At 41.4% G+C, this 26561-nt stretch overlaps 1 protein-coding gene across 7 annotated transcripts in view; it reads left to right on the top strand.

Moving 5' to 3' along the window:
• Positions 1-26561, top strand: part of col25a1 (collagen type XXV alpha 1 chain) — a 147464-nt gene that overhangs the window by 82613 nt on the left and 38290 nt on the right. For 6 of the 7 annotated variants that reach the window (XM_005752093.1, XM_005752089.1, XM_005752091.1 and 3 more), the window contains exons 3-6: positions 1579-1623; positions 4840-4847; positions 17948-17974; positions 20755-20781. In XM_005752093.1, the coding sequence (XP_005752150.1) occupies positions 1579-1623; positions 4840-4847; positions 17948-17974; positions 20755-20781 (107 nt within the window). Of the gene's footprint in view, positions 1-1578; positions 1624-4839; positions 4848-17947; positions 17975-20754; positions 20782-26128; positions 26189-26561 lie in introns of all 7 variants that reach the window. The other variant, XM_005752088.1, reaches the window with a different exon arrangement.

Here is a 26561-nt window from a genome sequence, read left to right as displayed (position 1 = left end):
TCACGCAGCTTTAGAACAGTTTTTTGTTTTACGCCGCTTTTTCCCGAAGTCGCAAAAGTATGACGTCACAACATTCTGATTGGTCACTTGCAATGTTGATCCTGGAACAACATTTAGTATGATGATCTGGGAACAACACCAACACGAGGATATCAGATCAACCGAAATCAAACTCGGGACCTTCTTGCTGTGCAGCAACAATGCTAATTACCACACCGTTGTGCTGCCAGATATAGCAATATCTGCATTTATAATGGCTGATAACGTTCTTCAGTCATGTTATGGCTGTTGACGTTGCATATTATATCCACCAGTGGACGCGTTGCAGTTTCTCTGTTGGCAACACCCATGTTTGAAATACATAACTACACAGAACAAGTGTTAATGGAAGTCTATCTATGTTTCTTGTGCCTGGAAAAAAATATCAGCTAATATATCGAATTTTTAAATATCGATAACAATATCGGTCTCAAAAATCCTATATCTGTCAGGTTTCTCAAGTTCTGCCTTTATAAAAACACTCCTTTATTATAGGAGTAGCCACTGATACGGCACGTTTTCCACTGCCTGAGACTGATGTTCACCCAGTTTGTTAAGTCAGAATTTGGATGTTTTTGAGGAGACACACTAGCCAGTGTGTTTGTTCACAGCTGCTAGTCAAGCGTAAAGAATACCACTGCATACAAACACACTTCTCCCGACCCTGTCACGCAAGTACTGTGACCGTCAGTTCCTCCCCCTTGAAGGCAACTCAGGCTGTTAATAAGTCATTCGAACTGGCACTAGAAATGAGTTTAGTTTAGATTTGTCATACCATTAGTCCAGAACCAGCACAGACTACAGTGGCCCTGAGTTAGGTAAGGTTAGTAAATTAATAGAAAATAATCAAACTGTCGATCCTGGCGGCTGTGCAATGCAAGTGAGAAGCTATATAAACATGGTTGCTTAATGTTTTCATGTTAAAAATGTTAAAATTCTGGCATTTTACTGTGGAAATGACAACAAAAAGCCAGAAACAAGAAAATTAGTTTTAGCGGCTGGTCTCATGAACAGACTAACATTACTACTTCAAAGTCATTTTATAAAGGAAATTAGAGATATTTACACTTTTTCTTCCTTTTTTTTGAAGCATTACCTGTATTCAGTACGATCTAGTCAAGCCTTCAACTTGTAAAACCTGGCTAAGCGTGTAATTGTTTTACTCCTCCAGCTGAGCTTTAGCAGCATGATAGTGTTGACAGGAAGATGGCAAACACAAACGCGCTAGTTAAGATAAACAAATTTCAAACCTGGGCATCCGTGCTGAAAGACAACCTTTAAAAGGACAGAAAGAAATCAAATGACAGCATGAAGCAGACCTTGGAGTTCTTTCTTCCACCTCGACTTATGTCTACACGTACATAAAGCCTCAATGCTTAATAAGCAGTGAGGCTGGAACGTGTTTGGTTTTCCAATGTGAACTTTTCACATTGGAGGTTTTTCCTCACCCTGGTGTGTAAAAGTGAGAGCGAGAACACTTGTAGAATATGAAACTTACACAAACAAAATGACAATCGCATTCTTCTTCTTTTTTCCCAGGACCTCCGGGAAAGCGGGGAAGAAGAGGCCGTAATGGAGACCCTGGTATGCACATTTGTGTGTTTGTGTGTTTGTCTGAATCTGAATCGAGTTTTCTCAATCCAGAAACGTTTAAGGAATGATTCAGGAGGACATTAGCAAATCGTGCTGCAATCATGTAAAAAGTACACTGTATATCTGTGGAGGCCAAAATAGGTTATAGATGTGTAATTTGTGGCCGGTTGGTTTCAGCGTCCGCTTGGATTGTTTGAGCTGCAGTCGCTGCAGAAACACTGTATTTTCCCGGTAAAGCTGAGGGACAGAAAAAGTGATTGGAAACCTGGTGGAAGCTGCTGATGTCCGTGCTTACGCTCAGCGTGGATATGTTTATATGCTGTCCCGAGCTCAACCCCCACAAACTCAGCAGCGACTTGCTATAATGTAATCAGGATCTCCAGTCTCCCCCTCTCCCCTTCCTCAATCTGTCCCAGCTGAGGCCTCGGGCATCTGGGCCTCAGCTGGGACGTGTCACGCAGTGACAATCCCCGGCACGGGAAGTGTCACCTCAAATTGAATTCGCAGCGAGAACACGTACTTGGCGCCGAGCTGCGTCCACGCTCCGCTCACCTGATAGCGGGAAGTGATAATGGAATCTGGAGTGTGTCGGCCTTTTGGTCGAGAGCACAGAAAACAGAAAACACTTTGGAAAAAAAGTATTAGCTTTGCACAAGGAAGGCAGAAAGACGGGGCGAAGCAAAGTCCCCAGCCTTAGTGAGGCAGACTGAAAAAGAACAGCTTTGGTTTCGTAGACAGAACCAAACACTGGAATTTGCACAGGAAGTCAGAGGAATTCAACTGAATCATTTGAGATCTGCTTGCTCAGTATTCGTATTTTTATTTCCTGTATTTCCAGTCTTTCCAGGCTCCTGCTTTTGTTTCGAGATGTGGATCTGCTATACGTTTCTTTCTTCTTTTATTTTTTCTAATTTGCAAATTACCATAGCGATCTTGCACACAGCCTGAAAGCCTTTAAAGATTTTAAAAATTAATAAATAAAATAATAATAATAACAAAATGAGTTTACAGAAAGACAGCGGTCCAATGTTCCGGTTGGCTGCAGATCTGAGATACCGCCAGGCTTTGTTTATGCAGCGCTTAACCTCCCAATGAACATCCACCATGCCAGCGTAGTTTAAATGGCACCATTGTTCAGACACATTTTTTTTTTGGTCTCTGTTCAGCCAGAGCAAATGCGGAGAATGTGAATTGCTTCCTCTTGACAAATCAATTGGAAACAAGCAAGCAATCATGGCCACTCATGATGCCTGGGCTGGTGAGGTACAGCGGTCTATTAAGAATAGACAATAGGGAACAAATGTAAGGACAGGCCCCGACATTCAGTAGAATATTTGCAAACCGAAGCACTGACTGGATTGAAGTATCTTGTCGGGAAACAGATATAACAAGGATGTTTTATCTACATCCTCACGTGCACGCAGCTTTGAATGCTCTCGGTGTAATTGCAGATTGACACGCAGTTTTAGTTCAGTCATTTCCGCTGAATTCCCCCAAATAGGATGTGTTTGACTTGCTTTAAAAAGTAGATTCAGCCTGAATCCCAGAGAAACGCTCAAAACAAACTGCACTGGGGAGAAACTGAAAAGATATTTAAGAGACATTATTTATGCGACTGAAGAAATGCAGTCCTTGATGGGCAGGGGCATGCTGAATTCTGCACCGTAAGCCTTCTGCAAATCCAATTTCCCTCTTTTAAGTTCTCAACTCTGGTGGATGTTGAAGGGGAGCATATTTAATTCATGATTCACTTTAACCAAAAGAAACTATGCCGTCGCGAGTTTCCCATAAATTCATGCTGAGGTGTTTTGCAGTTTACTCATCTACAAAGGTAGGAGGAAGATTTCACCCACCACTTGGCTCCGCTGACAGAAAGAACAAATAGGAAAAAGAGACGGTGATGTTTACCTATGCATTAAAAATGAATGGGATACTTCATTAGGATCTCTTGTTTGTTTACCGCTAACATATGGAAAGGAAAATTGTGGCAGGACAGTTTAGGATGAAGAAGGTTTTGTAGCATTGAGAAGCCACAGGCTCAGACTGTTCTAGCAGGTGGTCAATGCTGGAAAGTGTTAGACGTTTCCTCGCATATTTTTTCCCCGTTTGAATAATCAGGTCTGTGACTCCTGCGCTCACAAAAAAAAAGAAGGAGGAATTGATGCTTGGATTAGGTGAGCAGTTCCACTTTACACACGGAAAGGTTGAACGTTTGTTCGAGTGGAAGTCACGGTGTGAGAACGGAAAGCGAAACCGAGCCTTGGTGACTTTTACTGTGCATTATAAAAGACATGACACGCTACAGTGTCAGCTAATAGTGCTTTTTGATTTTACTCTGACCGTCAAGAAGCTGTAACAGTTGTAGACCCTAAAACCTTTAAGGTGCCTGCTATGTTCTTTATCGGAAATTGTACCTTTTCTTTCCTTAAATCACACTTTTTTCTTTGATTTCTCATAATTACTAGCTGAAACACTTAAAAAAACGACAACATAGTGGAGCAGGTTTATTAAAAACTAAGTGGTCCACTGTAACTCAACGAGCCATAAAACAAACGAGCAGTGAGGCTCAAACACGCGGCTCCTTAAAATCCCCAGCTGTAGGAGCAATTTGCAGTGGTCATGAAGAAGAAGCGTTCAAGGACATAGGAGAAAAAAAATCCTATTTCAGTGTTAAAGCAGCTGGGTACCTTTTTAATAAGAACCTGAAGACCTCAAATGATTTGCAGGGTTCTGGGGAGCCCTGAAGTGCGCTGGCACCGAGTCCTTTGAGCAGCAGTAATTGGGCAAAAGACGAGTGTCACCTCACAAAAAAAAAAAAGTGCGGGTATTTCTTTAACAAGCACACAACCTCTTGTAGCAGTGAAATCGGAGCTACTCGCAAATGTAAAATGCGATCACCAGGCCTGGTGGCTGTTGTTGGCCCCACCGCGGTATGGTAAATAGCTGGGAGTCTTTTGTTCTCTGCTGTAAGGTAGAAAGATTACTGAAAGAGGCCGTCTTTCTCCCATTCCTCATCGTCAGTGAACGCATCGCGGCAAAGATGAAATGTGAAGACGGTCCTATCCAAAAAAATAATTCTCAGCTAGAGGCTGATTTCTGTTCTTAGTAATTCTGGATAAGTGGTTCCAGTGGAATATTGATGATCTGTGTCTGTTTGATCGCTGATTGAAAACACACTAACCAGGGATTTTTCCTCTCTCTTTTCAGGACCTCCTGTAAGTATGCCTGCTTCACATCGTTTGTGATGACCCCGTAAAGGTAAAGGCAGAGCAAAAGACATGCACAGAGGTGCAGACAGCATGCCGCTGTGTAAGGTATAAGATTACAGGGGAAAAGGCACATGCAGGGGCACTCGACAAGTGCAGGTTGGGATGGTATGTGTGCTGCAAAGAGCAATTTGTGTACAAGAAAAAGAAATGCAAGCAAGAAGAAGAAGAAAATGTTTGATATTTTAGGAAAGAAAGAACCAGGTGAGGTTTATACTTCAGGCTCTCAGGAAATAATCCTGCACATAATCCTCCTTAAAACAATTACACTGGGTTTAAACGCTGATATTTAGCATTGATTAAAGAAACGAGATGTAACGTGTTAATTAGGGAGTTTTGAATGATGGAGGCTTCACTATGTTCGCTCCCAGTCTTTCCCCTAACATAAGCTAAACATCTATGCAGATTTAGCTGATGGACATAACTGTGCTATATCATTTCATAATGTATCTTTGATAAGTTGCCTAAGTGCTATTTCTGAAATGCACTTTAAGGACAAAGTTACTTTTTTAAAAGTGTTTTTTTTTTTTTTTTGTTGCTGTTTATGTAAAAGATAACAAATCACAACACACTTGCTGACAGAAATTTCAGCAGCTGTCTCGCTGACTTATTAAAATAAACTCTTTATCACTGGCTTACCCCTATGAGGCACCCTCACCCGTCATCTGCGCAGCCTGCTTTATAAAATTCTCGCTACCAGCATCTGTCCCTGCCAGCGCCCTGAACCCGAAGAGATTATCTCACCTCATTACACCGCCGGGTGATCGCAGATTCGCTCGTCTTTCAGATGGAAAACCTCAGAGTTTCCCTAAAGATGAAGAGAGAAGCATACATACATACATAATCGCCAGAGCTTGTGACAGTTTGCAGCAAAAGCAGGTCAAGCGGGTACTCTGTGTGTGTCGGTGCGTGTGTGTGTGTGTACATGCGCGTGAGCTCTGTTAAAATTTTTTATATTCCAGAAGGCTGGTGTGATTGAATAGGTATAATAGTGTGTGCCGACTGAGCTGTAAAAGCTGTAAGTTAATCCTCCGAGCCTTCTCAGACGCTCGCTCCCGGGGTTCTGGGACATAAGTAAATGCAGGTGGTCTTACTTCTCAGCCCCTCGCGCCAGGCCTTAGATCTGACAAATAAAATCATACTGTGATGTGTCTCAACAGTTGATCGGAGTCCCAGAAGCGTCGCTGAAATGTTTGTGCAGTAGGAGACGGTGGATTTGCCAATAAACGTATGGGATGCTGCTATTACTTTATCTTTATTTAGGCCTTCATTAGGATGGTTCTTTGAGTGAGACAGTAAATCTGCTGTGCATGAGTACCTGACAGTGTTCCAGCTGTGGCCAACAGGTCACCTTCTGATGAAGTCATTTATAGGTAGCACAACGTGCTCTAAATGTTTGGTAGGGGTCCAGCTTTTATGGCTCCGAGGGGAAAAAAAAGCTGTGATCTGGCAATGACTCACCCACTGCTCACCAAATCTGTTTCTGAAATAAAAAAAGCCCATTCTGGTGTCAGTGATCTCATATGGGTCTTTTTTAACATCTGGTATGGCCAACCGGAGGATGGCAGGGGACACGTCGGCATGAATATTCAGCAGTTCCCGCTATAACTCTGGGAACACTGCGTAAATTGTACACAGCCCTCGGAGCCAAACAAACCGACCGCTGCAGAAGTCATTACAGATCTATGTGCCTTAATCGTTACTAAGCTACCGATGAACGCACGGGGACCTGCGGTTTGCAGAGACAGAAAGAGAATAGGTCTCCTCAATCAAAAGTCATCAGGGAAGATCTTCTTTGGCGGCTCCTGATTGCCTTCAGATATGGAAAAGCGATTTTCTTTGTTTTGATTTCCTCGTCTTTTTCCAGAGCCCGTCAGCTTTCACGTCGCAGACTCAATTGTCCAGCGACGTGCTGTTGGAGATCTCCTGTTATTCTCCAGACAGATTGGAAAAATGTTCAAATGAGACACCTTACAGATGATTTTCAACTGAGAGTACTTACACGAGGAGCGATTTGCCCGTCCTTGCCACCGAAACCCGAAAAATTTTTCTTTTTCGGTTACCGCACATTAATATTCTCTGGGGTGGTGGTGGAGGGGGGTGGGGGTTCTTCGAATTGACAGCTGAGGCGAAGTTATCATGTCTTTCCTACTTGGTTTTTTTTAATCTTTTCTCATCTTTCTGTGTCTCTGAAAAAGCCGCTTCATGTCAAAACATCAACCCCGAGCACTCGCCACTCCGTGTGCACACCATTTAGTGCCAATCAAGCATAAAACACCATCCCTGAGGCTGCAGTCAAGTACCCACTAACACCCTCCACTGTGTGTATCTGTGTGTGCATGAGTGTTTTTTTTTCTCAGCACAAACTGAATGCCATACTAAATTAAAATGATACAGTCAGAGAGAGAAAGTAGCACGCTTTGAAATCTGGTCAGAAAGACGAGGGGAAATATTTGAAAGCGATACAAAAACTGGGAACATCAAACCAACTTCAGCTCATTTAAGCGTGTCTGTGTACCACAACGAAATCTGCGGCCAAGCAGGGCTACAGTGCAGCCATGAGGTAAATAAATCTGGTCGTGTCTGTATTTGACAAGAGGTTTCCGCCTCCCCGCTTCATCTGCGCGCAGATTCCAGCGCTGCAGGTTGGAGCTGATCTGTCACAATCTATGAATTATGCAGTCGCGGAGCAGGGATTAGAGGCGATGTTGGGGTGAAGCAGAGGAATCCGGGCGCCCTCAACTCTTCATCCTTCATCTGATATGCGCTGCGGCTCCACACCTGTTAATAAAACATCTTCCAGCTGGAGTTTGATGACTTCTGCCATGCAGAGGAGGAGACGTTTGTGGAGGAAGCCTTGCATTCTCACAAGTCGTGCTCATTTACACTTTTTGCTGTGTTGTGGGGTTCTGTATGCTTAAAACTAAGCGTCCACTAACAGCCGTAGCATCACAGGAGAGGCCGGAGCGCAGACAACACACAGGCTTTGGCAGGGAAGAGAGTCCCGCCGAGAGCTGAAAGTGGATCTATCGGACATGACAGCGTTTACTTGGACTCATAAGGGCAGCGGTGCTTGAACAAGCCTACTGGCACTGGATGTGACAACATTGAGAGTTTGACCTTTTCGACGTTAGTCCTCTGCTCACACTGTGCCCATCAGCGGCGCTTGTTTGTCAGTAAATGACGACGTGCAGCTCTCGGGCCAACCGAGTCGCGTACTTTGGCTCGCTGAGCAAGCCGAACACTCACAGGGATGACTGGATGTCGCAACGGTAGCGCTGAAGGAGCGCCGAATGAATGTTAAGCTCGCAGTTTTAGAGAGAGAGAGAGAGAAAAAAGCTTGACAGCTTTGTGATTGAAAGGAATTTTCCTCCTGCTCACAACATCAAATGATGAGAAATGTAAAAGCAGCCAGTGTGCGGTTCTGATCGAATCAGCAGAAGAAGCGAAAGAAACACTTTTCCAAGTGGAGCCTTGTCCGTTCCTCAACATTTCATGTCCGCAACAAGAATTTTGTGGGTCAGAAATTTGCTTACGTATTGCACATGGAAAAATTTGGCCTGCACATTTGGCTTTTCATGCTGACAATTTGTGTTAAAGCTGTTTAAATGCCTCTCTCCTCGGGAATGATGAGATCCTGCGGGAGGGAGGATCTCCTCCCTGTATAATTTGATACCACTTAAACAACGCACACACACATACGTAAATATATAACCAGTCGCACTATCGGCTTCCTCAGTTCACAGAGTCCCTGCTCCCACAAGAACATCCAAACACATAACAACAAGCATACACACACACACACACACACACACATAACACATTAAAGTCATCTTATGCCGGCTAATTGTGATACACTGTGGATATAGGAACCAGATGCCATTCCCAAGTCAGTTTTCCAGTGTGGTTTTCCTATCCCTGCCTAACCTCTGCGTCCAGATTCCCCCGACGAGCACCAGCCACTTGTGGTCGTTCGTCCCTGCCCATTTTGCTCTGATTACTCACATCTCTGTCCTCCATTAGCTTCCCGCCTTGAAGAAAAGTTCCCCTGGGGCCCATGCTCGTATGATTGAAGGTTCCCATGCAGAACTAGCAGATGGAGGTGTACATGTTTGCACTGGATGTCCTTCTGTGTATTGGAGCTTTATGCACAATCGAACCAGAGCGTGCTGCAGATTCTAACACCAGCGATTCAGTATAATTGCAATGTCAAAAGGGAACTTTTGCAGTGCGGAGAGCAAATGCTGAGAGCAGCAATGCTGTATTCGTTTCTTTCCAAGCTGCAAAAGAACTCATAGATTTGGAGTAAACTGACTGGTACTTATAAAGCGCTTTTCTACTTCGCTCAAGTGCCTCATACGACATTCACACAAGCACTTTTTTCTACATTAAGTGCGTTCTGTCTGACATTCACACTCCAATGAGCGCATCAAGAACAACTTGGGGTTCAGTGTCTTGCACAAGGATACTTTGAATGACCTGCTTAACCTTTAAAGCTGTAGCCATCCCAGAAGTAAAAGATAAATTAGGAATCTGAAGTATAGCAATTTTATCCCAGCAACTAAACAAAAATGTTGAATTGTTGCTTGACTTTTCGGTTTCAGTCCAGGTTCAGCCCTTTCGAACGCTTCACTGTGGCCCTCCTCCCACTCCCCCCTCCTCACCTGCCCCCTCTTCACCCATCAACACTTGGTGCCCGGAGGATAGCTTCTTAACTTCCTGTGTACACATGTTTATTGATATTGTGCGGCTGTGTGAAAGGAGCGCGCCTGTAAAGAAGAAGTTGTAAAAGCGGTAGTTGTTTGCCTGTGCTCTCGGAGATGCCAGTGCTCCAGGGTGAGATGATTGGATCCATGTGGCCGGTAGTTCAGGCTACAGCAACTGCTGCCAGCCCAGTTGGCCCCGCTTCCACAAAAAGAGGATATTAGCTCAGTTTGATGGATTGATTTTTCTGAACCTCGATAAGTTTAACAGGTCACCGCGATGAAAACGAATACAACCGAGTCCAGACAGAGGTTGCACGCACATCTCTGACTTTTTGCATCTCGTCGGATTATGCGGATTGTCTCGCAAGATTGTACAAGCAGCTCGCGGCCAAAACCCACGAGAATCGTTTTGCTCGTGTCAACAACAGCTAAAGCTGTGGACGCGAGCCAGCCCCTCGCCTCGTGCTGCTTTCATCCATCATGTTTTGACTAAATTATATTAGAAGAGGAATGTGAAGAATGGATATTCGGTGTCCTGACTTCTATGCAAGACAGCTCAAAATTAGCCTGACAGAAAAGATGTACTTTTCAGTTTGTGTGCTGCTGCGGCTTGAGCGTGGACATTCATAACGAATGACAGGTTAAACTGCTTACTTACTGATTGTAGGGAAATGAAAAAAGAAATATGTGAGGAATAACAACAAAATTGCATGATTTGTGTATTTAAATCTGTCACTGCATTCCAGATCCGGCCAAGATTTATAAACACCAAAATTAGAGATATAAAAGGGGACTATTATAGAAACAATGCACATAAAAGCTTCCGCGGTGGTTGAAACCGTATCATCATCACATTAAAATAAATAATTTCTTTGACATGAAAATGGAACTAAAGAAATCAAATTGACTTATGAATAAATTAGTGGGTCAGCTAATGAGTGTGTAAGTGACACAGGGTCAAAATGTATCAGAACCAGAACACGGAGCGCTAACTGGCGCTCTTCCATTAAGGTCAGTGCCCTATTTACTGGTTTTAAGTAACCAGCAGACGGGTCATCCTTCACCTTCTCCACCAAGTTTCATGAAAACTGGCTCGACAGGCCTAAGCCGCAGTCGAACAGATGAAAAGCTTTCTGGAGGGACATTGCGCAATCTGTTCACTTCTTAGTAATCACCATTGCAGGAGGCGCATATGAAATATACCTCAGTGCCAGAACTGTTTTATTGAACATCATTTACTCTTTCCATCTAATATGAAGTGAAGTCAGTTACATTGTCAGATTTAAATGACAGTGTTCTCCATGTTGCTTGTGGGTTTGGCCTCAGTTCACTTTGCCTTTTTATATTTCCCCGCAGACCTTTCCATATTTCTCTCCCACACTTTTTTTTAAAGGTGGCAGGGCTTTCCTCGTGCAGGCCTTTGCAGGAGAGAGTGGTCTTGGTTTGGCTTCGAATGAGAAGCTAGACATGTGTCTGGACAGGAAAAAAAAAAAAGAAGCTTAATCCTGATCCAGTGGTCCACCATAAACTTGACAATATCATACATACAGGATGTTCTGTTACAAATCATCTCAAGATGGAAATTTGACATAAGTTTGCCCAGCACTGAGCAGCAGATGATGTGAGGCTTACTGTCTGTATGATATGTGTCATTTTCAATAAGTGGATAAGAGCTTCTGCTTTGGGGTGGCTGCATTCATCAGCTCACATATAGAGGACATGTTTAGTGTTTTGGACGGCCCGCGTGGGGAGTAATCTTGATCGCGGAAGAGATTTTTATGGGAAATAACTCAGAGAGTATGCCAGATTCACACAAAATATGGGAAAAAAACAGAAAAAAGTGAATATGGCATAAACAGATGAGCAAGAAAAGTAATGCTTTTAGGTGACAAAGAGAAAAGTCTTTCATTGAAGTAAATACATACATAAAAATTGACTCTGTTTTCTGAATTAAAGATCTTAAAATCCCCAAAGAGCGGTTTCTTCTTCTTAACCCTTGTATGGTGTTCGGGTCTGTGAGACCCGTTTTCAGTTTTTTTCAAAAGAAAAATTAAACAATTAATTATTTTTTCAACCTGAAATTCATTGGCTTTGGCTTATTTTCTGTGAAGAACATAAATCCAAACTAATTTTCAATGACCTCATACTGTACCTCCCCCCACGCATTTACATTACATACAAGGTGTTCGGGTCCACTGGACCCAGGTCTAATAAAAGTGTTGAAAGTGCAGGTCCTGTGTTCCCACACTCTGTCTTCCTCCTTTCTGGTGCTGCTGATAGTGTTTTCTTCCCCTCCTGCTCCGCACAAAGTTGCAACATTGTTGAAAATTCAACCATCAACACCGTCTGCTCTTACATTCCTGCACATTTTACCCTCTTTCTTGAGGTATCCAAATTTTATTTTCTCATACCCTGTCCCACCTGCAAAATAGTGGCATAATACTATAAATAAGACTTTGCCAGTGTGGTTCTTTATCACAACTGATCAAGATGGCAAAAGATTATCTGCTGCGAGGGCCATCCAATTGATTTTGGAAGAGAGAGAAGCTTCGGATGATGATGTTGACAAAGAGGTTTCAGAATATTTCACATTTCTGAAAATTCAGAGTCTGACAGTGACTTTGAAGAAGAGGATGAGGTTGAGCACCATTTAGTAACAAAATGAAGACGAGTACCCCATCTGCAGCCAGCTCCAGGACCAGAACAAGCCCACCAGACAGCAAGTGAAGAAATATGGATGTCAATAACTGGTGAAATTGAATGGTCTTCTTGCCCAAGAAATGAGCCACCCTGCAGAGCTGTTACTGTGATAAGCCAGGGCCAACACAGCTGACAGTTACTCATGTGCAGGACATCAAGTCTTCATTTGAGCTTTTCATCCCAGATTCCATCCAGAAAATTATTCTGGATTGCAGTAATCTAGAAGGAAGGTGGTTTTTTTTGGAGAGAGGTGGAAGGAGATGGACCAAATTCATCTTATCCTTGCAGGAGTTTTCACGTCCAAAGGGGAATCCACAGAATCCCTGTGGGATGCAGAAACCTTTCCATGCATCAATGACTCTGGAAAACTTCCACAAAATTTCCAGGATTATCCGTTTTGATAACCGAGACGACAGACCAGCTCGACGGCAGAGAGACAAGCTAGCTGCCATCAGGACAGTGTGGGATAAGTGGGTGCACCACCTCCCCCTGTTTTACAACCCTGGGCCTAATGTCACCATTGATGAGCAACTGATCCCATTTAGTTGTGGAACATATTGCTTCACGTGTAAATGTGTTGCGTCTTTCCACTCACTCCACTTGATTATAACTGATTTATGTTTTTTACAACATTTTATAAAAAAAAAAATTAAAAAAAAACGAGAAGCACATTAATTCATAAATGTGATCTAACAAAGGTAAAGGGAAAAAATTAACCATGTTTGCTGTTCACATGTCTTGTAATTGGGATGAAGTAAACATCTGTTTAGTAATTTAACATAAAATTGTTTGATAGTGTTAATTTGGAAAGCCAAGACTCTAGCGGGTCCACCAGACCCATGAACACTGGCTGAGTAACAAAAATATGAACATCACACAAGGGTTAAAGCTTGATTTTATGAGCAATAATGAAACCTCCTCTAAAACTCTTTGTGAGATACTGTGTTTGAGTAATGTACAATTCAGTGTTTTCTGCTGGATATTGCATTATTTCTCCAGGGTTATTTGGCTTCAGGATATAAAATGATGCATTCAGGCTGGTTTATAGTGACGTTTCCAAAGCATCTGTATCTCTCTCACTGTTGTAAAGCTTAACCAAAGAAAAACTGCATTAAACTGAGCAGGAGGTTATTACTGCTCATGAAATGAAGCTCTTTTAAGATTTTCATCCAAAAATCCATTTTCTTCCTCTTATCCAGTTCAGTGTCGCAGGGCAGCTGGAGCCTATCCCGACGGCCAAAGGTCAGGCTTTACACCAGTGTTTGGGTTGTTACTCAAGGAAAGCAATTGTATTATATTAATACTACACAATACTAATTAATAATACAGCACATTACTTTATTATTCACAGGAGAAAGTGATTTGTTACTGTACTGGTTACATTACTCTCTTGACACTCCGAAAAATGCCCCACACACCTCATCATAATGAGGACACACGTACTATCTTTCTTTTGGTATTTACGTATGAACACGAAGCTGGAAGTCATCCCAAAGAGCTTTCAGAGCGATCTCCACGGTGATTCTACTTCAAAAACTTGAACAGGTAGAAAAGGAGGCTACAAGTCTGACAAATCATCGCTACTTTTGTTACCTGTTGAAGTTAAGGCTCTGGCTGCTGGTCTGGGGTTAGCATCCACTCAGCTAATGTTGCTCTGGGTTTTTGGCTAGCTTAGCATTAGCGTGCTATCTGTGCATATGCTTACAGCGAACCCAGTGCAGTTACTTTTGTCCTGGATGCAGTTTACACATTACCATTGTGCTATTATCCTTTTGTGCAACAAAAATGGAGTTAATGTCCATATTTCCTTTGTAGACCACCCCAACATTTTCCTCCTACTGCACGCGAACTCAAATTAGCTGACTGTAGCAGAAAAAAAACGTGTTTGTTCGACGTTATTTTCTTTTAATCCACATGGCATGTCGCTAATTGAAGAACCGTTGTAACACAAGGAACATCATAATTGTAACCGTAATGTAATTACTGAATTTAATACAACAAAGCATTACATCACTGTGTCACTGAAAAATATAATGTGATGACAGTAAACTGTTACCTTGTAACGTGTTACACGTAAATCGGCCAGAGACAACCATTCATACCTGTGGCCGATTTGCTATCACCAATTAACCTAACACACTTAACCTTGGACTGTGGAAGGAAGATGGAGAGAATCCACACACAGATCGTAATTAGCAAACATCAAACACTGGTAGGGCTTTACTGAAAAAAAGCTTTTAATTCAGCATGCATCTTACATTTTTGATCTATACAAAATCAAAGTGAAGAAAACGCAAACAACGTGAAGTGTATTTCAGTGAACTGCTCCTCTGCCAAACCTAATTAGTTTGTTATTTTAAGCTATGCATGCAGTCATTTAAGAATTAAGTGCAATCTAGTAGGTGTGGAAAGCACTGTAGAGGGTTAATCGTGTTCAGCAGGGGAACTTGCTAATGAACAGCCATGACCCAAGGAGCACCTGCTTATGAAACAGAGCCAGAGCAGAAGCAGTAAAATAGATGTGAAAAGCAGACACAGGTGCTGATTAGAAAGCTTCCTCAGGGCAGACTGAAACCACAAAGCTGCAGAGACGGTTTGACAAAGACACACACTGCAGTTCCACTGTAGTACAGTTTGGAAAAAGTCTTTGCAAGAGAGCTGTTTTAATAGTCTCTATAAAAGACCCTTGCTGCACTTGCTTAAACCTTCTGGAAAAGCTCCAGCACGTGTTGTCTCTCCAAGTGATGTGCAAATGATGAAGCGTATAATGAGCAGGTGCACACTGTGCAGCCAAATCATTTCCACATGTTTCATGTCCAGATGGAAGAGTGGAATTACTGTTTGGTGAGATATAGGTGTGCCAAAGTACCGTTCCACTTCAGCAAAAAAAAAGAGAAAAAGTCTACCATAAAAAGTGCAGTTGCCAAGTTTTAAAATTTGACTGATATGTTTAGGAGTGCTGATTATCAAAAAAGACACTTACAGGCATTTAAACTCAGTTATAATATCTCATCAGATGCTTGATCTGCCCTTACTTACAAGGTGTCTTTTGGTGTTTGGATGCTAGCTCCCAAGAGATAGCTAGCCTGTTTTAGAAGCCTACATAATTAGGTTGGAAAAGTTGCAGGTTTATCAGCAACGAGACCGGGGTTTGCATCCCATTGGGCTTCTTATGTTGTTGACTTGTTTTTACTTGGTTTATTTTTGAATTGCTATTTTTACTCTCACTTAATCAAACCACGTGCCACAGATAGCTGCCTCGCCCTAAGCCTCGTTCTGCAGGGGGGTTGGTTCCTGTTAAAAGGACGTTTTTCCTTCCCACTCTCACCAAGTGCTTGTTTATAGGGGGTCTTCTGATTATTGCGGTCTTTTCCTTACAGAATGAAGTGCCTGAAATAACTGTGGTGATTTGGCGCTACACCAATGAAATTGAACTCAAATTAATTTAAAATACCTTTGATAAGATGTGGGGAATGATCTGGTTTTTGGTTAAAAAATGCACCTTCATAATGTTATAACTTCAGTAATGATGTAACAATAAAGAATATCTATTTAAACCCCAGGATGACACCAACTGGCCCAACCAACACCTCCAGCTACATTATCCTTATTTATTCCCAGTTATCAGAGCTCAACATGGGCTTGATGAAGTTTCATTATGTTGCTCCACATTCTGGATTTATTGTGTTGCTACATCATATAATGCTGCAATTTCCCTTCATTTACACATAATGTGGCGCACAGCAAATCAGCCTGGTAATTATCTGCGCCAACTGCATGTGTTAGTGCCAAGCATCATACGTTAAACAGGCTTTTGTGAAACGATGCAGTGCTTGTATTTATATTTCTTTTTCTTCCAGCCATTTGTGTTTGTAGTAATGTCAATAGCCTCCCATTATCCAAAGGCAATTTCCTCAAACAAAAAAAGAAAAGAAAAAAGAAAAAACAAAGTTTCACCAATTTCCTTTAGCGGCCTTCCTTTTTGAGGAAAACATTGGAAACTTATTTGGCCCCTCTGGAATGCCTCAGCATCATTATAAATGTAAAAGTCACATTTGATTCCAATATTCTGCCTCTTTATTCCTCCCCAGGGAACTGCAGTCGGAAACATTGTTTTCCTAATATTCCCATTTTGTATTTACAAGTGTGTTGTGCCTCTTTGCACGGCTGGTCAAGGAACAGCAGGAGCACGTCCTCAGATGTTTGTGTCTGGATTACGGCCTGCGCTGAGGCTTGAGGAAGCCTCGTATTTAAATAAATGGGATGATGCACCGCACAAGCTTGATGTGCAGGTTCACAACCCCCAAAACCAAGGCAAATTAGCCCCTGTGCAGATCCAGTTGGGACTGCACGAACTACTATACATAACTAAAAAGTTACAGACAGTTAAATAAGCATCAAAAATAATATCCAAAGGCAGCGAGCAGGGAGAAACCTGGCTACGGCTCTCTTACCTCTCAGCAGTGTGGCAGAAATTGGCTGAGGAAAACTGCTGAATTACCTCTGGAGCATTTCAGTTTTAGACTCTGCTAATGTGTGCCAGCGCAGTGGAAGCCCAAGCCTGCTATTCTGGGTCACTGGTCCATAGACTGAAAGGAACAGCATCCAAACACAGGTTTTATACTAATATCATCAATCTATGGATTAGTGTCAGCATATTTTTGTATTTGGAAACAAACAGCGTTAGAGCAGGATTAGCCTGGAATGCTAACCACTACAGATTTTTGTGCTTAATGCTAAAACTACTCGTGAACAAGTTGTTCCTTTTACCTGCATATCATTTTGTGGTTTTTAAAGATTCTGATCTGTTCTCATATTCACATTTTATTTATGGCCAGTGAAAGCAAATAGGATTTCTTTTGTAAGTGAAATGCAGATTAATACTGGCACAGCAGTTTCTCCAGGAGCTCAGGAACATTGTTGCTAAGCGGGTGGTCAGTTAGTTGATGATCTAATACTTGATGATCAAATGCCTGACCTCCCAAGAAAAAACCCAACATACTTCAGCATTCAACTTGAATTTAAAAAGAAGAAGCAGTTTTTAACACGTACTTGTTAAGCTCAGCATGTGGATGCACACCTCATTGTCAGATCCTCTCCTTAACTCCACGATCTTTTACAGAGCCCACCCAGGAGGTGCTGCCTGCCGACTGACGGATGCTGGAAGCTACCTCACCAAAAAAAAAGACGTAGTCCTCTTTTTCAGGGCACATTTTTTTACAACGTGCCTGCCAATACTTGGTTGGAGATTGCTGGATTTGATCCTCTAAGTAAACATGGACTTGATTTGGGCCTGTTTTAGGTTTTAATTGTATGTTTGCATAAGCCCTGCTGCCTACAGTGCACTGTTTCCCAGTTTGTGACAGCGGATTTTAATCAAATCGTGAAAGATGTCAGAAAGTACACAAAGTCAGTTTATTAATCTTTCAGTTGTGTCTCACTTCTTGACGTTCGAGCCTCGCTTAGCGGCTCTGTTTGTTTTTTAACGTGATTGGTCACCCCGGTTTTAAATAGTTTTGTTATATTTCCAGACAACATCATGATTGTCTTCACAATTACAAGTGACTTGGAACATAGTTTCTTTGTTTTTTTATACTGTAATAGTTTGAACAATCTGTTTTTTCTCTCTCTGTCTCTTCATAGGGCCCTCCTGGTCCAAAGGGTGAAAAGGTGGGTAACTGTATACTTTGGTGTTTTTGTTGCACAGTTAATATGAAGAAATACTGACATCCCACAGCTTTTTTCTTAAGTCTAAAGGCAATGAAATTCACCTAGTTAGCTATGCAAGATGCTCCCCTTGTGTGCAGCATGAAAGCCTACATATACTGCACTGGTTGGTGCTGTTCATTGGAAAAATGCATCAATGCAGCAGCCATACTGTGCAGTTGGAGAACAACTCCCAATGCATGTATGGCGACTGAGGCAAAAGATCTATACACAATAAATAATTAAAGCAATCAAGAATAGCTTCATCTTCAGTGGTTTGGTTCATATTTATTATTGGAGGTTAAAGAAATGCAAACTTTCATATCAAATTGCTTCATCTTATGTTGGAAGTAGCAGCAGGATTTCTTTCTAAATACAGTTCTGCAGCTTCTTTATGTGAATTGATAAGATATCTCCCTCTTTGAAACCAGTTTTGTGCTGTGTGTCCTGAAAGAAGTCCTTCCACTCCCCTCTCTTTGGGAATCCACACACAAAGACAAACATTTTTTATGCATTTGTAGCTCCAATTATGGTGCATGTCTACGCTAACTGTTACTGTAGGGTGGGTCCCTGTCAGTGCTAAGAAACAGATCATTTAGGATTACATAACACAACACATAAAGCCTCAAATTTCACTGACAGACATCATTGTCAGAATCTTAATGGTACATTCAATGCTTATGTTTTTTTTAACATAAGCTAACATTTACTTACTTTTGTGTAAGTCAGATCAAAGAGGACCTGATTTATTAGCGCAAACTGAGTTTTAGTGCAAAAAAAAGTAATGTTGGAATTTACAAAGAAAGCGCCGTGACAACATTGCGTGTAACAGGTGGGAACCCAGCTCTAAGCTCACACGCTACCCATTTATAAATCTGGCCCTTAATGTTTAGTCAGCTTAAAATGATTGTGAAATCAAAGGAAAACTCTTGTATTTTACAGAGGAATAGATCAGAGTTTATAGTCAGACCTGTACACATGTGGTTTCTGGGCTCACTGCAAAGCTAACGGACTCATGCTAGCTTGCAATTTACTGTTGCACAGAAATTAAAAGAATTTTCTTGAAATTTCACATGTATATCCTTAATATCCAATATCTTTGCTTTTAGTCTTCACGTGGATAATTGGTCTGCACCATTCATCATCTGCTTCTTTCATTTTGCATTTCCACTTCATCCTGACCTTAAGTCCTAGTATTGAGATTAGCCTGCAGTTCACAAATCTATAGCACAGAGCATTAAAGACCAGAAGTTTGAGCCCTCAGTTGAAACCCCTTAAATGCCTCACTGAGCACTCCTCCATAAAACAGCAGCTGAGCATGCAAAATAACCGCACAGTTTCTTTATAAGTCTGCAGGACTCGGGGACAAAATGTGGGCCTGAGGAATTTACACCAGAGTTAAAGTCCCTGAATTCACTTATAGAAAAGGGAACTTTAAAGTGCAAACATCTAACGTGCTCCTGAGGAAGATTAAGACTTTAACAGTTCATTCATCAATAAACGATTTATGCAGTGACTTGGGTAATATCACAATAAAGGACTGCTGTGGTGTACAGCAGAAGAAATACAATGAAATGGTGTGAAAGTAAGATCCACATACTGTGGAGACAGCTTTTTGATTTGTAGATAGAAACTGATGATTCTTATTTGTAGGTGAATTTTTAATGAAAACTGTAATAAAAATAAAAGCATGAATGAAAGCCATATCCTGTGTTTCCTGGTAGAGCCACTGAAACCCCTCATACTGGGTCTTTAACACAAGGAAAAGTAGAGTGCATCAGATTGGCTTACAACAGCAGATTTATGATTTTTGAGGCTGATTATGATAATTGTGACTAACTATGTTCCTGCTGATGAGATGCATGTTCATGCTTCTCATGTGAACCACTTCATCTGCAGTTTAATGAAATGAAAAACAACTGTGTGCATTCTTCCCACCCAAGATGAATAAACCGTTTTCCCATTAAATCTGGGTTTTTTGGAACAAGGGCCCAATGAAAAATTACAAAAAAATTCCAAGAGATGTTTTATTTGAAATTTGTTCAGGCATCGCATTCAAAGTTTGTTTGAGCACAATTCCCATCCATGTGTGAAAGATTGGTCGGCTCATTTTACCGCTGTGGTGAAACTGTAAACTGAGCCAACAGGAGAGCGACGTGCACCAAATGAGATGGTTTAAGGATGTTCGCTTACCCAATTCTAGACAGATTACAGTTATATTTCACTGTCTGAGATTTGGTCCGCCACCACTCATTTCAAAATAAAATAATAAAAAACTGAGTCTAAACTTTGCTTTTGTTTGGGCTTTTACTGTAATGTGATAAAGCCACAATCGACCATGCTGATCGATTTGAAACCAAATGTTTTTTGCTTGAGGATTGCGCGCTCTCTCTGCAGGGATCTACCCCCGAAAAGGGCAGAAAGCCATCTGAGAGATCTCTGGGGCATAAAATCTGGCACGGCACCCACCAAACCTCACACCACCGCTCTCTCCCTGTTCTGTCTTTCATATCCAATCCATGTCAGTCCATGTTATCATAAGTGATTTTACTCTCAACCACAATGGATAGTTGAGGGTTCCTGCATTATTTTTCTTTATCAATGTGTTCTGAATTATACCGCTGTAATTTGGGTGTGAGTCTCAGCTCGTCATTAGCGCCGCACTTTTGTATTTATGCGTGCGTGTTCGGGCATTTGGTTGACCCTTTCATTTGAAGACAAATTCTTTTTCCTTCTTTCCGCAGGGGGATCAAGGCGACCAGGGACCACGGGTATGCGGTTTGCTCTGACTTCTTGTGATTAGCAGATGAATGTGACTGTGTGTGTGTGCGTCTCCCCCAGCAGAATTGTGGGCAAAAGGTTTGGGATGCATGAAATTCCTGGGATAGTGTTCTTCCAGTGTGGCCAAATACAACAAGCATTTCAGCACTGCTTATTTCCCCATCAAGAAAGGGCAGACGAACGTGCAAAATATTTTGGGAAGCATAGGGTGGTATCCTTTTCAAGATGCAGAAATTTTTTAGATTTTTTTTTACCTTGTGTCTCTAAATTAAATATGAGTACAAGCCTTTGCACACCAGCTGAAGAGCTCTGCTTAATCTCAGCAATAATCAAAAGCCAACGAGCTCAGTCGCTATAATTACTTGTGATTCACTTCAGTCTTCAAAGTGACATGGCATGTTCAGAACTATAATCATTTCCAGCTCTGCCGTTTGACATTTCTATAAAAGTGCTGCTTCTAAATGATGATAATGTGAGTGCTTTTCCGTGCTTGACAGACTCTGAAATTAATTACTCTATCTCCACTTAGCAGCTAGGGTAGCTCTCATTTTTCTCAAATAACGGTTAAAAAAAATGAACCCTCTTTGAAAAGCAGGCTGCACAGGTTTGTTTAAAGTAGGCTGCATTAACCGAGGGTCCCACGTGCACGAGTCCACTTCTTCTGTATCATGTGGAGTCAGTAGTTTTGAATCCCGGTGACTGATTTCTTTAAGCATGGCACAGCAGGACAAGAGAGTTTGTCTTGTTTCAGTTTCCCAAGCGGATGTGATTCCAGTTCATATTCGATGCCCACCCAGACGTTAGTCAGCTCCCCTCAGGGCTAAAAAAGCAGGAGATTGTCTTGTGATTTGAATGACCTTTTCTGGGAAATTCGATTAGTGATAGATCTAATGTTACACATGGGCACTCTTCAAATTACAGTCAGGTTGTAGTTTTCCAGGTGGTTTTCCATTTTTGCAATATCTACAAAAACCAAAAAAAAGAGAGAAAAGAGATGAAAAATATAGTCATATCCTCAGTTAGTTTTTGGTTAAATAAAAGACATTTCATAATAATTATAGCTGCAAGTGCCATAGTACTGAAACTCACAGGAAATGTCTTTAGTGGAACAAAATGTCCTCATTTGGATAGGATTTCTTGGTTTTGCTCCTAATTTGTAGCCTTTTAACCTCGGAAGTGGAGCCATCTGTCACTATCAGTTAAATGATTTATGTTTTGGAAACAGCAGTGTGGCCGGTGGAGTTTTCACAGGTCCTATTTGTCTTAGAGACTACATAAACAAACTGTCCATTTCATGAAAGCGTTTCATTAACTCCCGGTTATGGCAAAACTGTCCCCTAACAGGTACAAATGAACACGGTGTTGTAGTCATATGTGACGGACTGCAGGGGCATAAAAGCAGTCCAGGTCACGGCTAAATTGTATTAGCTTCCCAGAGCAGCATATTGACTTTGCACATTAGATTAGTAGGTAAATGTAGTGTAGCAGTATTAGAAGGTTTTCCTTAATAAATGAAGGCATAACAGGACGAGTACTGCCTGACCTTGAGTCCATCTATCAGGCTGGAAGTGAAGCCAATTTCATGCCCAGTATTGACTGCGTGCAGGGAGTTGATTAAAGCCATATGGAGATACGTGTATACAAGAGAACATGTGAAGAGTGTCCCGTATGCACCAGTTTGGCAAATTCCCTTTAAATATAAACAGATTTAAACTTAAAATAATTTTTTTTTTGTGTGTTTTCTTGTAACATCAGGGGATCAGTTTAGAGTCTGATCCTCTGTGACCAAAGACGGTAAGAGATTCGCCATGTGTCCGAGAGAATTCCCTCACAGATGCCTACTTCCTCTGCCTGTTTCACGCATATCACAGTCAGCCATTTGTCTGCCCTGAAGGTCAAAGGTCATCTCCAAACATCAGAGGTTAACCAAGCAGCAAATAATAAATCGGCCAGCTTTAACAAACAAATACACAGCCAGCTCTGGAACTCCACTTTTAAAATACAATTAACAGGAGTTAGTAGCTATGCATATCACCGAGAAAGGTGTGTGGTCCTTTTGAGAGATGGCACCAGCTACAGCTGTCAAGCAAAGGTTGAACAATTCCTGGGTTCACTGAAGGGGGGAAAAAAAATCTGAAAAATTCCCAATAAACTGCCCAAATGTGACCGATGTGCAATATTCTTCCAAAATAAAGAGGCCACGATTATATAATTTCCAGGATTTGACTTTTTAGTCATGAACAAAGAATTACTTTCAGTGTATTTGTGCATGAAATCAAAAAAGCCTTCAAATGAATTTCGCTCGAGATAAATTCGATGTATCCGATTGATGCCAAATCTGAGGCTTCAGATGAATGTGTTATTACACACTTAAATGTATTAAAGCCATCTGTGTACAGAGCTGGTAATTCACTCCATATATAGATATTCAGAAAATGCCACAGCCTGTAGTCGCTTGGGATGATTTGTGTGTTTGGTGTGGTTGAGGAGATGCTGGATCTGGCCAGCGTCCTATAAATGAGGATGCCTGTTGGCCTCGTATACGGCTTATTGTTTACTACAGATCCCAGTCACCTCGCTGCAGGCAAATACATGGAAACAAAGCTCCTTACCAAATAACCAACATCCGTTTCGGTTTAGCAAAGCAAAACAAGGCAGTCTGCGAATGGTTAGGATTCTCTGTCAACCACCATGTCATTATCATTCTCACATATTGACATCAGCTTGGAGGCAAGAGTAAGAGTTTACCCACACCTAGCCAAGCTTCTCTGCCTTTTAACCTCCTGCACAGAAAGCCTGAATTGTGTTTTAGACATGGTTGTTGTCAGAATGGCCACCACTTTCTCTTCGTTTGTCCCCTGCTGGCGTCTGAGAATGACCGTACGGTTTAAATTCACGACTCTAGAGACATCCCAGAAAGCAGTCGCATGTGCCAGCCTGCACATGAACAACACTACATTTCATGCCTTGACTTTTTATATTCTCTATTCCCACTGATCATAATCCAGTGCTTGCTTTCCCTCTTTGTCCTCGAGACATTTGAAGTTGTAAATAACATTTGAGGTTGTAAATAACTTGAAAAATACTTGCGCTTCAATTCCAGTTATGCACAGCGTGGCTATTGTATACAGTGTAAGAGTATCCACTGCTGTGCTCGGCTGCAGGCCTGAATTAAATTAGCCTGCCTTGAAACCCATATTCTTAATGAGCCATGCTTTTTGAATTATCTTTAGAAATCCAGAGGGACGGCACAAAAGCCATGTTTGGATAGGACAGATTTTATCTTAAACTTGAATATTTATAAAGATTGATCCCTTGCAGGCCATGTTTATGCTACTATGCCAGTCTTTAAGATATGTTTTCATCATTTCATTCAGGCTGGTTATTTCTGACATTGCAAACCTGCAGGATAAGAGGATAAACAAGTGAATATGCAGCGATTGTGCAACCAGTGTGTGGTCATCTTTTGGTGCCATTTTATAGTTTTATTATTAAAGAAAAACTTATTTATATCAGCACCACACTCCTTTCAGTTACCCCTTCTAAGACCTCTCAGGGTTTCACCGTTTGCACAGCAGTTTTAGTTTACAGTGATACACCAGCTCACCTTGTACAAGTTGATTTTTTAAAGTAGGGCTTCCATGTCACACAATGCATAAGAAAGGCAGGCTTTCATTTTTTAACTAACAACTGCTACAATCTCAAATGAGGCATATTGATCAAGAACTGGTTAAAACTACTGACTCCAGCATGTTATTATCCAGCTGACTTAGTATGAAAAAGAGAAACATTTTTAAAAATTGGGCTTAAATACATACTTAATCTCTGCCTATATAATATCATAGCTAGGCTAGAAGTCCCCTAATATAGCAATCCTCTCTTTAGCATTTAGCTGCTTTAAACATAAAAATAATTGTTCATGGCTTCTTGACATATGAACTTTCTCATATTTCAAAACATATGTTTTCCATTTGAGTAATAGGAGATCAAAGGCTTTAAGGAAGAACAGGATCCGATGTGTGTGGCAAATGCTACATTTTGGCTAATGCTTGTTTTTTTGGTAACATCTCCCAAGTGCAGTAAAGGACTTGAAATATTATAGAAACAATTGGGACATCCAACAATCTAGTTGTACAGTGTAAACTGTAAGCAACAGCTGCAACGCTGCAAATTTACGTGGGTAGTTATATACATTCAGTCAAAGAATAAATAAACAATTAAAGCAAACTTAGTTTAAAGCTAGGTTTTTTAGCCAGTTAGCCAGACATGCTAACAATTCTAGTTCATGTGAGTTCATTGGTTCACCCCATGCCCCGGTGAATTTAGATGTTAAATCAACCTGAGTTCAACCTTCGAGGTTGATAGCATTATAGCACTGTAAATTGATAGCATCATTTAGCTAACTAGCATTTCTGCCACCAGCTAGCAAGGGCAGCAGCATTTCAGTGTCTAGTCAACTAGACGCGCGCCTGCCTAGTTTATGACACTTTGAGTGTAAAAGATGATCTGCTGCAGTTTGATAGGCATGTAATAAAATGCAATGAAATAAAAATGTGTCAGCCTATTGATATACCCATCAATGTGATTAAATTTAATGGGCTGCATTTATTTGACTGTAGCATTTGGACAACCATGTTTAGCTGACAAAATGTCAGCGTTTCTGGATTCAGATAAAAGCTCTTCTTTGCAGCTGTAAACTATTGTCATCTTTTAACAAGGAGAAAGCCCGATGTTTTCTTCTTCCCTCCAGTTTTTATGTTTGGATCACATCTGTCATGAAGTTTGTTGACAAGGGAGTTGGAAACCATTTGACTGAATTTCCATCAAACATCTTGAGTGTCTTTGTGTTCCCTGAAGCTAAACGAACAATGCCACTTCTCAATTTACCAGCAATGTTATAGCTCAAAGTGTATTGTATGAATATTATTTCAACAAACGTATAATTGGAAGAAAACAAGAGGAAATGGTTACTTGTGCCATTGCAGCCCACACAGGATGATCCCAGTGCCATTGAACACACAGTTTTATTGAGGAAAGTAAACTTGGACTGTATCAAAGTTAGCTGTTTAAAATAAAATACCTGGTCTTGTTTAGCTTTGAATTTAAATGTCTGGTCCTCAGAAGTCTTTGTTTGACAGTTAACTTTGATGTTGGCTTTTTACGGCTCTTAAAAACTCATATATACATGTCAAAGAATTCCACATATTATATTTCAAACATTTATGAGGCTAGTTAGAAGCAGGATGCTTGTCTCCTTCCTTCTTCAACTGTTTTTGTTCACCCAGTGTTTGAATATCATGCGTGTGTTGTGCCATGTTCTGCTATTTGTCCCTTCAGGGATTGCCTGGTCTCCCTACGCTGGCTGCTTTGCACAGCAATCAGATCCTGACTGTCAAGGTTTGTCGGTGGTGCTGCTGCCTCGCTGCTCAGTCCGACCCCTTTGCAGCACACACTGGAAGTAAATTGTTGGCTGCCTTTCTCAAGGAGTGATGATAGAGTGCATGCAGGAAAAGTGCAATCTAATTAATCACAGCAGGTCAACCATTAGCCTCTTCTCAACACTTCTGCTACTAGTTTTTTCGCTCAAGAGGTTTGTTCTCCAGTCGACATGCTAGGCAGCTCATGTGAATGCCTTGGCCTGTTACAACCTGGTAATATGTAGGTGACTAAACAGGCAACATCCTGAACACAGAGATGGTTTGGCTTGTGTCCATTGATGCTAAAATGAATTGAAGGAACTCCCAGAGGAATACTCAGTGATGAAGCAAAG

The sequence above is a fragment of the Pundamilia nyererei genome, unplaced genomic scaffold, assembly GCF_000239375.1.
Source record: "Pundamilia nyererei isolate P.nyererei 1_Seehausen unplaced genomic scaffold, PunNye1.0 scaffold00344, whole genome shotgun sequence".
Taxonomy (NCBI): Eukaryota; Metazoa; Chordata; class Actinopteri; order Cichliformes; family Cichlidae; genus Pundamilia; species Pundamilia nyererei.
This window is presented reverse-complemented; position numbering and strand designations above follow the sequence as displayed.